The following is a 14,020-nucleotide window of genomic DNA, read 5'->3' on the forward strand; positions in this document are numbered from 1 at the left end:
CTTTGGTTGGCGCTCACGTAGTGTCTCAAGTACAACTCCAGCAAGGCATTGACTCTCTCGGTTTGCCCATCAGTTTGGGGATGGAAGCTGGTCGAGAATGCTAGATTGGTCCCTAATAACTTGAACTCGGACCAAAACTTCCCGGTGAAGCGGGGATCCCGGTCGCTCACGGTCGTCTTTGGAACTCCCCAATATTTCACAATGTTCTTTAGGAATAGCTTGGCCGTTTCGACGGCTGTGACATCTGGTGGTGCCGGAATGAAGGTGCCATACTTGGAAAATCGGTCTACCACAACTATGAATGAACTGAACCCCTCCGACTTTGGCAGCGTTGTGATATAGTCCATTGAAACACTTTCGAATGGATATTCTGGCACTAGTAGGGTTTGAAGTAATCCGCCTGGTTGTTGCTGCTCAACCTTGTCTTGTTGGCACACAAGACATGTCCGCACGTATGCCTCCACGTCTTCCCGCATCCTGGGCCAGTAATAGGTATCCTCCATGAGTGCCATAGTGCGATGCATTCCGGGGTGTCCAGCCCATTTTGAATCGTGACACTCCTTTAGAACATCACGCCGCAAGCTTCCCCATTTAGGTACAAACACCCGTTTTCCATTCGTAAGGAGCAACCCGTCTTCGACTCAAAACCTTCGGGTCTTGCCACTTCGAGCAAATTCCATCATGTCATGCGCATTGGGATCTTTCTCTAAACCCTCTTGTATGCATTCCTTTAGGTTGGTCTCGGGTTGGCTAATGGCGGCCAGCTCCGCCTTGCAGCTTAGTGCATCGGCTACACGATTGGTGACCCTTGGCCTATACTCCAATGTGTAGTCGAACTCCGCTAGAAATTCTTGCCACCTAGCTTGCTTTGGTGTGAGCTTCTTCTGCGTTTGGAAGTAGCTAGTGGCAATGTTGTCCGTCCTGACCTTGAACTTGCTCCCGAGCAAGTAGTGCCTCCATGTGCGTAGGCAATGCACGACCGCGGTCATTTCTTTCTCATGGACAGTGTATCGACGTTCCGTGTCATTCAGCTTCCGGCTTTCGAATGCAATAGGGTGACCCTCTTGCATCAATACACCTCCAATGGCAAAATCAGATGCATCTGTCTGGACCTCGTACTCTTTAGTGTGGTCGGGCAGTGCTAGCATAGGTTGTTTTGTAACTTCGGCCTTGAGTCCCTCAAAGGCCTCCACGCACCGCTCATCCTAGCTCCATGCTCGGTCCTTCTTCAAAAGATCGGTCAGGGGTGCAGTAATCTTTGAGTACCCTTTTATGAACTTTCGGTAGTAGTTGGCCAGACCAAGGAACGACCGAAGTTGGGGTACATTTTTGGGCGGCTCCCATTCTCGAATGGCCTTGACCTTGGCCTCGTCCATCATGATGCACTTGGACTTCACACGATGACCCAGGAGCGTCACCTCATCCTGGGCGAATGAGCACTTTTCCAGCTTTGCGTATAACTCATTCTCGCGCAAGGCCTGGAAAACCAATCTCAAATGTTCCACGTGCTTATGCAACGTGGGTGAGTACACAACAATATCGTCAAGATAGACCACCACAAACTTATCTAAGTAAGGGTGGAAAACCTTGTTCATTAGAGTGCAAAACGTGGTCGGTGCATTCGTAAGGCCGAAAGGCATAACAAGGAATTCATACGATCCATACCTGGTTACCATGGCAGTCTTGGGCTCATCTCCCTTGGCTATTCTCACTTGCCAATAACCGGATCGTAAGTCTATCTTCGAGAACCACTTGGCTTCTCCCAGTTGGTCGAACAACTCACCAATGAGAGGAATCGGGTACTTGTTTCGAACAGTGAGTTTGTTGAGTGCTCTATAGTCCACGCACATCCTCAGCGACCCATCATGTTTCTTCTAGAATAGCACTGGGGCACCATAGGGCGATTTGGATGGCTGGATCATGCCGGCATCGAGCAACTCTTTCAACTACCATTGTAGCTCTTTCAACTCGGGCGGTGCCATCCTATAGGGCGTGCGAGATGGCGGCATAGCATCGGTCACCAACTCAATCTTGTGGTCCACGTCCCGTTTTGGTGGTAATCTCCTTGGGAGTTCATTGGGCATCACATCTTTGAACTCCTCTAGCACCGCCTGGACCTCCTTGGGTATCTCCCATTTTCCTTTGGGCTCATCCTCATCGTCCACCATGGGAAAAGCCGCAAACGTTTATTCACAACGTTTTCAGACCTCGGCTGAATTGCATCGCCGAGAGCATACCCTTCCCCTCTGATTCTCTCTTTGCTGGTATGGCACTAGTCTTCTCGTGGTCCAAGATAATTAGAGAATCAGAGTAAGGAATGATACAAGCACGTACCTGGCCGAACCATCGCAGCCCCAACACTATGTCGTAATCATCCATAGGGACTACGGTGAAAGAGACCACTCCTTTCCAGTCCCCGATCTGAGTCGGTACGCTCTTCGCCTCCCCGACCACCGACTTGGCTGTTGTGTTGACGGACTTGATGGTCCCCTTTGTTGGGTTGATGCTGAGACCCAACGCTTTGGCCACACCTTCACGCATGAAGTTGTGGGTGGCACCCGTGTCGGCTAGTGCTTTGACACGCTTTCCTCCGATCAAGGCCTCCACGAACATCGAGCCCCTCTTTGTTTCCTTGACCGGTTCCACCACACTAGCCTTGACCGCATTAAGCAGTTTTAGGGATCCCATTTAAGTCCCTTCTTCTTCTTCCTCGGCTGGCTCAGTCCCTTGCACAGCCGCAACCTTCTTTCCTTTGAACGGGCACATAAATTTCAAATGGTTAGTAGCACCGCAAATATGACAAGCTCGCTTACCCGATTCTTCGGTTTGCTTCCCTGAGTTGCTGTTTGGATGCCACTTCTTGGATGGACGGTCTCCCCCACCTTTCTCCTTGTTCTCATTGCTAGACTTCGGCCTATCCGTTGACACTTTCAGCTCGATCAGTCTTTCCATGACCGCAATAGCTTCGGAAACATTATGTACTTTGGCCCTCTGGAGCTCCAGTTGTGCCCATGTCTTCATGGCCGTTGACGAATGTGAACAGGGCCTCCTGTTCGGTGAGACTTGGCAACTCGAGCATCAGTTCTTGGAACTCCTTCACGTACTCCTTGATGGACTTGTTGTGCACGAGTTGGCTTAGTCGTTTCCGAGCTTCAAAATCCGCATTTTCTGGGAAAAATTGGCGTTTGAACTCGACCTTGAAATCTTCCCAAGTCTCCATTCGTAATGTGCCTCGTTCGATGTCTGTTTCACGCCTCCTCCACCATAGAAGCGCCATGTCTACTAGGAAGAAAGGTGTTGTATCCAACTTAGTTCGATCATCGAGTATGTTGGATGCCCGAAAATACCTTTCCACGTTCAAAGGAAGTCTTCAACTTCCCTTGCACTCCTTGAACCCTTAAATGGAGTCGGCTTAGGAACATCCATACGATGAGGTGCCGCACCTCGAAGTTCCCCTCCATTTAAGCCAATTCGGGCTTCGACCGCCTCTAACCTTCCCATCATCTCCCTCCGGAAGGCGTTGATCATCGTTTGAAGTTCACCCCGGACTGTTTGTAGTTCACCTCGAACTGTTGCGAGGACCTCGTTCTGAATAGCATTGACATCACCTCGAACAACTCCAAGCACTTCGTCCTGAATTCCACGATTTGAGTTGTTGATGATGCCCATGACTTCATTCTCCAATTTTTCACTTGCCTCGTCCAACGCCGCCACCTTATCGGCCACCGTGCTAAACACCTCGAGAGCTTCTTGATGCTCGTTCATGCTTTCCTCAAGCCGGGTCACCCGCGCTTCCATGGCAGCATTCCTCTCAACGGACCTTCCCCTCTTGGGCGCCTTGTCCTTTTGTTCGCCGGTCGGAACCTTTGTGACGTTCGATCCTGAATCCATTTCTTGCAAGGTGAGTGTGGAAGTACGAAACGCTGGCTCTAATACCACTTGTCTCGGGCTAACTTTCGAATGCTTGATTTTTCTCGACCCGTGCGATACTAGGTTAGTACTGCCACAATGCTAACTAGTCAACCTGTCTTAAAATGCAAGAAGGAAACTTTAGACTGAGAGTGAGAGCTTGGAGAATAAGTTTGTATTCAATTACTTGGTGCCTAGCTTAATGACCAAGGCTTGTTTATATACAAGGGAGGAGATCATTCTAGATACTCCTTTATCCTAGGTCTTTATAGAGACTTCTAATATTTAATTACATTTAACAAGTCCTAGAGAATTCTAGACACATCTTTAAGATATTTACATTAAGGACTTCCTAGAGAATTCTAGAGAATTCCATGGAAGGAAAGACCTGGACACTTCTAGAATGTTCTAGAGAACTTTCTAGATATTTCTCTTTTGTGGGCTGATTTTTCCATCCAACTTAAGTGGGCCGTGACATTAGTCTCCAAAAAAGAGGATTCCGAAATTGAAATAAGTTAGATGTCAAGGCTGATAAGAATGCAATAAACCCAATAAAGTATGATAGTCAAGCATCAGTTGCTAATACGTCTTCAAGTGATGTCAATTATAGTTGTATACAAATTGTATTACAAAGCATGGATGTAAATGAATCTTCTAAGGGGAAGAATGACGATAGCCCAATTACCAATGAAAACAGAATTCATATAATGCAGTCATCTTCTACTGATACAGCTCAATCCCCTCAATCCCGTGCTACTTTAAGAATCTCATCAGAATCCGATGGTGGCACACATAAAATTGTCAATGCAACAGTCCCTAAATTGGGGTTATTTCGATTCTACCCATACAAGTAGTGCATGTATTTCACTCATGAAATGACATATATACACAAAAGTGAAGCACCATCCTCCTCATTTGTAGATTTTTTTTCTCTTTATACAAGTAGCGGTGCCTTAGTGGATATAGAAACTACCTGTATGGGTAGTATCGATCTAACCCTAAATTGGCAAGACAAGAAAATGAGCGCATAAGAAAAAGAGAAAAAATTAGGTCGAGGAGAAAAGTCCAGAATCCAATTCTTTTATTCATCCATGAATATCCTAACCTGGAATATTAGGGGCACAATGATCCTCACAAATTCAAAGAGAACAAGGAGATAATTTAAAAACACAAGGTTATTGTTATTGGCATATTGGAAATGAAAGTTAAGGTTAATAATGTAGATCGAAACGGCTCACTTTATTTTGATGATGATTGTAGGTTTATCCAATACAAACTCTAGACCAAGCAAAATTTGGGTTGGTTGGGATACTACTCTAACTGAAGTGGGATGATGTTTACTAATGATCAAGTTATCATGGTTGAAATTAAATGTAAGAGAACACAATTGTGCTTATATGTGACAGTGGTATATGGGGATAATTTGAAAATCAACATGAAGCGATTATAAAATAGCTTAAATGATTGGATTGATGATCGTTGACCATGGGCTATAATGGGGTATTTCAATGTTATAAGGTTTGAAAATGAGAGAAGTCCAGAAGCAGAAACTATTTGGGGTATGATTAACTTTAATAATTGCATTAGGGATATTAGTTGCATGGAACCTATAAATTTAGGAAATCACTTCACATGGTCATCGATGAGGGGAAATGATCAAATAAAAAGGAGTTGCATTAATAAGTTCTTAATCAATGAGACATGGGTTATGCAATACTCAATAAGGGCTTAATCAATGAGATAATTAATCTTGGGATTTCTGACCATTTCCCTATCAAACTGTCATGAGAAAGGAGGAAAATGTAAAAAAAAAATTCAAATTCTTTAACTTTTGGATGTTTAACGACAATTTTAAGGGTATTATTGAAAGAGTGTGGGTTGTTCCTATTAATGGATCTAAGATGTATCAATTTTCTGAGAAATTAAGGCATCTCAAGGCTCATCTTAAAAAACTGGACAAAAATGGTATAGTAATACATCATTGAAAGTTTTAGAAGCAAGAACTAAACTTGAGAAAATTCAAAGTCAAAACTTGAAAGGTAGTGAGTGACTTGAGCCAAGATTTACAAAATGCGAAGGATGTGTTGTTGGGTTTTATTTGGGCTCCCAACTATGAAAAAGGCCCAATAGGGTTCAAGTTCACTTTTAATTCATTAAGGGTATTATAATATTTAAAGGGTTATGTTATAACCTAATTTCTCTAGTATAAAAAGAGCGGCAACCGTCATTAAGAAATAGAAGTCAAAAAATTAAAAGAGAGGAAGAAAGAGAAATTCTTGTAGCAGACTTTCGCCTACAGTCACACAGGTTCATCAAACTCACGTCGGAGATTCAAACGGAGTTTTTTCTGGGGCTTAAAGATTCTTCCTAATTTAAGTTTTTATTTGACTTGTTTGGGACCAAACAGTTGTATCTTTTTGGGTATGCCCTTTTATTTTTTTTTGCATTATTAAAGGTTGTTATACCTTGATTGTATTCCAACTCTGATTTTAGTGAAGCTTGAACTAGACGTAAAGTCCCGTGGTTTTTACTCCTTGTTTTGAGGAGGTTTTCCACGTAAAAAATTTGTGTGTGCATTGTGTTATTTATTTCCGCTTTTACTTGTGCTTTATTTGCTCCTAAGTTTTTCAATCAAGTTGGGAATAAAATATACGTTTTCCCCAACAAGTGGTATCAGAGCTTGGTTAGCTGTTTAGGACTTGATTGAATTATGGAGATAAACACAAGTAGGATGATTTTGCTCAATGGTTCAAATTATCAAATTTGGAAAGGAAAGATGAAGGATTTGTTATTTGTTAAGGCTTTACACTTACCCGTTTTTGGTAGTGAGAAATCTGCATCCAAATCTGACGAGGAATGGAATTTTGAGCATGAACAGGTATGTGGTTTTATTCGTCAGTTTGTTGAAGAGAATGTTTACAACCACATCCAACATGAGACAAATGCACAATCTTTATGGAATAAACTTGAGAATTTATATGCTTCAAAGACTAGAAGTAATAAATTATTCTTGCTTCAGAAATTAATTAATTTGAGATATAATGATAGTGCTTCTATGGCTGATCATTTAAATGAGTTTCAATGTGTTCTTGATCAGATGTCAGGAATGGGAATTAAGTTTGAAGATGATGTTCAAGGACTTTGGTTATTGACTACTCTACCCGATTCGTGGGAAACGTTTAAGGTTTCTCTTTGTAATTCTATTGCTAATGGTGCAGTAACTCTACAGATGGCCAAAGGTGGCGTCATGAATGAGGAATTAAGAAGAAAATCTCAAGGGTCTTCGATAAATTCAAATGTGTTAGTTACTGAAAATAGGGGAGACAGATGAACGGGGGTCGAAAAGACAATGCGAGACATAAGAGTCGAAGTAATTCCAAATCTAAGTACAAGTCAACTGAATGTTATCATTGCGGTAAAAGGGGGCACATTAAGAAAGACTGCTTTAAGTTGAAACGCGAAATGAGAGTATCTAATCAAAATAAAGATGCTGGTGAAGATCGCGTGTCAATAGCGACTTCAAATGATCTTGTAACTATCCACGATGAGAATACAATTAACCTTGTATGTAATGAGTCGAGTTGGGTGTTTGACACCGGAGCTTCCTTGCATGTTACGCCAAGGAAAGACTATTTTACGTCTTATACTTCAGGTGATTTTGGAGTATTGAAGATTGGTAATGACGGCTTAAGTAAGGTTATTGGTATTGGTGACGTTTGGTTGGATTCTGGTAATGGGTCAAAATTATTACTTAAGGATGTTCAACATGCTCCAGATATTATGCTGAATTTGATATCAACTGGAAAACTTGATGATGATGGTTTCACGAGTAGTTTTGGTTTTGGAAAATGGAAACTTTCTAAAGGTAACTTGATTATAGCTCGAGGAGAGAAATATTCTAATTTATATTTGATGCAAACTTCGATATGCAAGGATAGTGTGAATGTTGTACGGAGTAAAGATGCTTCTAAATTATGGCACAAAAGACTTGGTCACATCAGTGAAAAGGGATTGAATCAGTTGGTTAAGAAAAATGCTATTTTTGGTTTGAGTGAGACCGATTTGGAGAAATGTTCTTATTGTGTTGCTGGAAAACAAACTAGAGTATCGTTCAAGCATAATCTTCCTTCAAGAAAGTCAAAAATCTTAGAGTTGGTGCATTCAGACGTTTGTGGTCCTTTAAAGGTACGAACTATTAGTGGTGCTCTTTATTTTGTAACGTTTATTGATGATCATTCCAGGAAGCTTTGGGTATATGTTTTAAAGTCTAAAGATGAGGTTTTAGACAAGTTCAAAGAGTTCCATGCTCTTGTTGAAAGAGAGACCGGGAAGAAGATCAAGTGCATTCGTAGTGATAATGGTGGTGAATATTGTGGTCCATTTGATGCATATTGCAGACAACAAGGGATCAGACATCAGAAAACACCTCCAAAGACTCCTCAGTTGAATGGTATTGTAGAAAAGATGAACAGAACAATTTTGAGAGGATCAGATGAAAAGTTATCTCAAACGTTTTGGGGTGAAACATTACTCACTGTAGTACATGTTATTAATTTGAGTCCTATAGTTTCTTTGGACGGTGAAGTTCCAAATAAGGTATGGACTCGTAAAAATATTTCGTATGATCATTTACGAGTATTTGGATGCAGGTGCTCTGTTCATATTCCAAAGGATGAAAGATCAAAGTTGGATGTAAAAAGTCGAGAATGCATTTTCTTGGGTTATGGCCAAGATGAATTTGGGTACAGATTATACGATCCAGTTGCAAAGAAGCTTGTCAAAAGTCGTGATGTCATATTTTATGAAGATGAGACTATTGAAAACATTGATAAAGCTAAAAATAGTGAGTTGAAGGAAAAAGGTGATTGGATAGATTCAGATCCAGTTCAATTATCTGAATCACCTAATTCAACAGAAAATCAGTTGCAACAGGATGATTCTCAAGATGAACATGACGTTCAAGTGGAGAATATTAGTAACGAGCAAGAGGAATTATCTACAATTCCATCTAGAAGATCAACAAGAAATAGACAACCTTCTACAAAATATTCTATTAATGAATATGTTTTAGTGACCGATGGGGAAGATCTAGAGTCATATGAAGAAGCTATGGATAGTGAATCCAATCATAAATGGGTTGATGCTATGAAAGATGAGATGCAATCTCTACATGATAATCATACTTTTGAGTTGGTAGAATTACCAAAAGGAAAGAAAGCTTTGAAGAACAGGTGGGTATACATACTGAAGCAAGATGATCATACTTCAGCTCCATGATACAAAGTTTGTTTGGTTGTCAAAGGGTTTAGTTAAAGAAAGGGAATTGACTTTGACGAAATTTTCTCTCTTGTTGTTAAGATGACTTCAATCAGAACTATATTGAGTTTGGCAGCTAGTCTTGATTTGAAAGTTGAACAGATGGACGTGAAGACGGCCTTTCTTCACGGTGATTTAGAGGAAGAGATTTATATGGATCAACCTGATGGTTTTGAGGTCAAGGGTAAAGAGAATTGTGTTTGCAATTTGAATAAGAGTTTGTATGGATTAAAGCAAGCTCCACGACAATGGTACAAGAAGTTTGAGTTATTTATGAAGCAGCACGAATATAAAAAGACTACTTTAGATCATTGTGTGTTTTTGCAAAAATTCTCTCCTGGTGATTTTGTTATTCTGTTACATTATGTTGATGACATGCTTATTGTTGGTCAAAGTGCTGCGAGAATTGATAGGTTGAAACAAGACCTAGGGAAATCCTTTGCAATGAAGGATCTTGGACAAGCAAAGCAGATTCTTGGAATTAGAATCAGTCGTGATAGAAAGATGAAAAAGTTATGGTTGTCTCAAGAAAAATATATTGAGAAAGTGTTACAAAGATTCAATATGGAGAATGCTAAAAGTGTCGGCACACCTTTAGCGGCTCATTTTAAATTGAGCTCCGAATATAGTCCTTCAAATGATGATGAGAAGGAATATATGAAGAATGTTCCCTATAGTTCAGCTGTTGGTAGTCTTATGTATGCTATGGTTAGCACGAGACCAGATTTAGCTTATGCCGTTGGTATTGTCAGCAGGTTTCTTTCAAATCCGGAAAAAGAACATTGGGAAGCGGTAAAATGGATATTGAGATATCTTAGAGGGACATCAAGTATGAAACTTTGCCTTGGAAATGAGAATCCAAATTTAGTTGGTTATACCGACTCCGATATGGCAGGTGATGCTGATTCAAGAAAATCCACTTCAGGCTATTTGATTAATTTTGGAGGGGGAGCTATTTCTTGGCAATCGAGACTACAGAAGTGTGTTTCATTGTCAACCGCGGAGACTGAGCTTATTGCAGCTACGGAAGCTTGTAAGGAGCTGATTTGGGTTAAGAAGTTATTATTTAAACTTGATATTGTGCAAGAAAGGTATGTGCTTCTCTGCGATAGTCAAAGCGCTATTTATCTAGCGAAAAATTCAACATTTCATTCTAGATCTAAACATATTAATGTGAGGTATCATTGGATACGGGATGCGTTAGATGAAAAGTTGTTGATTTTAGAAAAGGTGCATACAGACAATAATGGCGCCGATATGATGACTAAGGCACTACCACTAAACAAGTTCAAGTTTTGTTTTTCAACCGCCGGGTTGACAACATCTTTCCCATAGTTGTGAGGGGGAAGTTTGTTGGGTTTTATTTGGGCTCCCAACTATGAAAAAGGCCCAATAGGGTTCAAGTTCATTTTTAATTCATTAAGGGTATTATAATATTTAAAGGGTTATGTTATAACCTAATTGCTCTAGTATAAAAAGAGCGACAGCCGTCATTAAGAAAGAGAAGTCAAAAAATTAAAAGAGAGGAAGAAAGAGAAATTCTTGTAGCAGACTTTCGCCTACAGTCACACAGGTTCATCAAACTCACGTCGGAGATTCAAACGGAGTTTTTTTCTGGGGCTTAAAGGTTCTTCTTAATTTAAGTTTTTATTTGACTTATTTGGGACCAAAAAGTTGTATCTTTTTGGGTATGCCCTTTTAATTTTTTTGCGGTATTAAAGGTTGTTATACCTTGATTGTATTCCCAACTCTGATTTTAGTGAAGCTTGAACTGGACGTAAAGTCCCGTGGTTTTTACTCCTTGTTTTGAGGAGGTTTTCCACGTAAAAATTTCGTGTGTGCATTGTGTTATTTATTTCCGCTTTTACTTATGTTTATTTGCTCCTAAGTTTTCCAATCAAGTAGAGAATAAAATATACGTTTTTCCCAACATAACTTTCAGATTTTAAACTCGCTTGAGAAAAGTTTTGCTAAGAAAAATGAAGAAAAAATTGGTTAACACTTAGAGATAAGATTACAACTTCCTTCTTTAGAAAATGCACAGCCAGAAATATTCAACACCATGTTGTGAGTCTTAAAAAGGAGGATGGCAGCATCGCTCAAGGACAAAGAGAAATTCATCAAGAGGCAATCTGTTGTTATCAAGTTCTTATTAGAACTAGGAAATATACATCAAGTCATATGGCCTTACTGTATCAGATTATCAATCACAAGTACACAATGGAGGAAGTTGGAGATTAGTTGAGGAAGTTACTATAAGGGAGATCAGACATGCTTTGTTTAGTATGAATGGGGATAAAAGCTCAGGTCCAGATGAGTTTAATGCGACATTCTTCTAGGATAATTAGATGGTGGTGGGCCAGAATGTGTGTGAAGGGGTCATGGAATTCTTTCAAAACTGATGGATGCTCAAGCAATGAAATACCATTGCTCTCAATCTTATTCCTAAGAACTCCATACCCGAAAAGATTCAAGATTTCTGACTTATATCTTATTGTAATGTTATTTATAAAATTATCACAATAATTATCTCAAAACATTTAAAATCTGTTATTTCTAAACTCGTTATTCTTGATCGATCTATTTCTCATAACATCTTTTTTATGCATGGCTTCTTAAAGGCTATGATTAGAAGTCAATTTCTCCCCAGGTAGAATTTAAGATTGGTATTCAGAAAGCGTTTGATTCTATTAAATGGAATTTTATTCATGATTTTCTGGTTGTGTCTGGATTCCCTTATATTTTTGTTGAGTGGATTATGTAGTGTGTTTCGACTCCTCACTTTATTGTTAGCGTAAATGGTATCCATGATGGGTTTTTCAAAGGAGAAAATGGGATAAGACAAGTAGATTCTCTTTTCTTACCTTTTTTGTCCTTATCATGGAGATCATAGAATGCATATTTAAGATGTTACTAAGGAATCGTACACACATCTACCATCCACAATACAGAGAGGAAAAGATCACACATATTTGTTTTGTAGACGAATTGATCATTGTGGCACACACTGATGTTGATTCCATAAACACTATTAAAGAAGTATTAACTATTTTTTCTAGTATTACAAGTTGTTCATTAATGAAAGAAAAAGTTTGGCATTCTATGGTGGTGTGAAGGAGGAAACAATAGCGAGCATTTATGGTATCATGGGTATTAATGAAGGCACTCTTCCAGTCCGTTATCTTGATAGCTCGCTCTCATCCAAACAACTTCAAATATCTTATTGTAGGCTAGAGGTACAAACGAACCGAGCTATCTCACGAGCTTTTCGAGCCGGCTCTATATATATTTGATTCGAGTTCGAATCTATCGAATTCGAGCCGAATTCGAATATGTTCAATAATATTTGGAGCCGAACTCGAACCCAAATTATTTTGTTCGATTATTCACGAGCCGCTCGCGAACTTTCATGTAATATTTATATATTTTTTATTTTTATTTTTTTATTAGTTTATACATTGTTAGGGCATCTCTATCCTCTATCCTCCTTTCTGTCAAACTCTTCCGCGGCCCACCATCTCACCATCCAAATCCCACTGATCCAACTCCAAATCCAGAATCCAGATCCCACCATCCCACCGATCGACTCCAAATCCAAATCCCATCGATCCTAGGTTTCCACCGATCCTAGGTTTCCACCGATCCAAATCCACCATCCCAAGTATGCATCCCTTTTTTCCTCACTTTCATTTGTTTAGTCACTATTTCCTATTTTGTTGGTCTGAAAGAGCTATAATAGCATAAGGGTGTATATGAACACCCGTTTTTGTTATTTATAACCTAACTGTACAAATCATTAAGACATTTACTTATACTAAGTAGTTCCCTATTAGGTATTATTTCAATCAGTCCATCTTCTGTGATAGTTGATGCTCCACGTTTTTATTTATTTATTCTGCCTCACTCTCTGTTTTAGTGTCATTAAACAATTTCTGCAGTTCAGAAACTATTATATTTGTATTCTTAGTCATGTTTGATGATGTTTCAACCTTTTTCCCATGCACATTTGATTAAATTTTATACTCCAGGATGTGGGATTTATTTTAGTGAATATACAGATTGTATTCAAAGCCTTATATAAATGAGCTTTTATGCCTAATTTCTGCCTAATGAGCTTCATCCTTGTCATTATTGCATTTTCTAATGTCTTGATGATTAACTTTTTTAGGTATGTCTGATTCCTCTCCAGCAGCAAATTCAGCCAACGTTCAAGCTTCATTGGATTCAAATGAGATTGCAAATCAAGAGGATATTGTGATAGAGAATGATAATTTAATACACAAGGCTAAGAGACGGAAAAGATCTCAAGTATGGTCAGATATGATTGAGGTTGAAGACAAATACAAGTGTAAACATTGTCATCTACTCCTCGCAAAAATGAAGTCAGGTACTACATCACACTTAAAACGATACTTAGATCATTGTGGTCAACACTTGGAGTCTAAAAAGAAGCTTCAGGAAACAATCAAACAACAACAACTATTGTTAGGCTTCGAAATTGTAGACACAACTATGTCACCTTTTGTTTATTTTGGATGAAAGCATTGAGCTTTTTTTCTCATGGGATTTTTGTGTATTTTGGATGAAAATTTAACGGTGGACTTAGTTCTTTTTTTGATGAAAATGTAATGGTGAAAGTTGTACTAAATGCACTTTCTTATTTTAGTGTAATTCTAAATGTTTATTATGTTGTACTTAATTTAATTCAAATATGTTCACATATTTCGAATCGAACTCGAATTTGAATTATTTCGAGCTATGATTGGAAGTTGTTCGAATCAAGGTTCGAACAATT

At 39.3% G+C, this 14,020-nt stretch overlaps 1 protein-coding gene across 1 annotated transcript; it reads right to left on the reverse strand.

Annotated features, from left to right (window-relative positions):
• Nucleotides 1-2,190: 2,190 nt before the first annotated feature.
• On the reverse strand, nt 2,191-2,688 carry LOC124930372 (DNA damage-inducible protein 1-like). Its single transcript, XM_047470722.1, has one exon. The coding sequence runs from the start codon at nt 2,686-2,688 to the stop codon at nt 2,191-2,193; it is 498 nt and encodes a 165-aa protein (XP_047326678.1).
• Between the last annotated feature and the right edge of the window lie 11,332 nt (nt 2,689-14,020).

This window comes from Impatiens glandulifera, chromosome 3, assembly GCF_907164915.1.
Source record: "Impatiens glandulifera chromosome 3, dImpGla2.1, whole genome shotgun sequence".
Taxonomy (NCBI): domain Eukaryota; kingdom Viridiplantae; phylum Streptophyta; class Magnoliopsida; order Ericales; family Balsaminaceae; genus Impatiens; species Impatiens glandulifera.

Coding starts and splice junctions, on each gene's coding strand:
- LOC124930372 (XM_047470722.1), bottom strand. CDS start 2,688: ATGGGATCCCTAAAACTGCTTAATGCGGTCAAGGCTAGTGTGGTGGAA.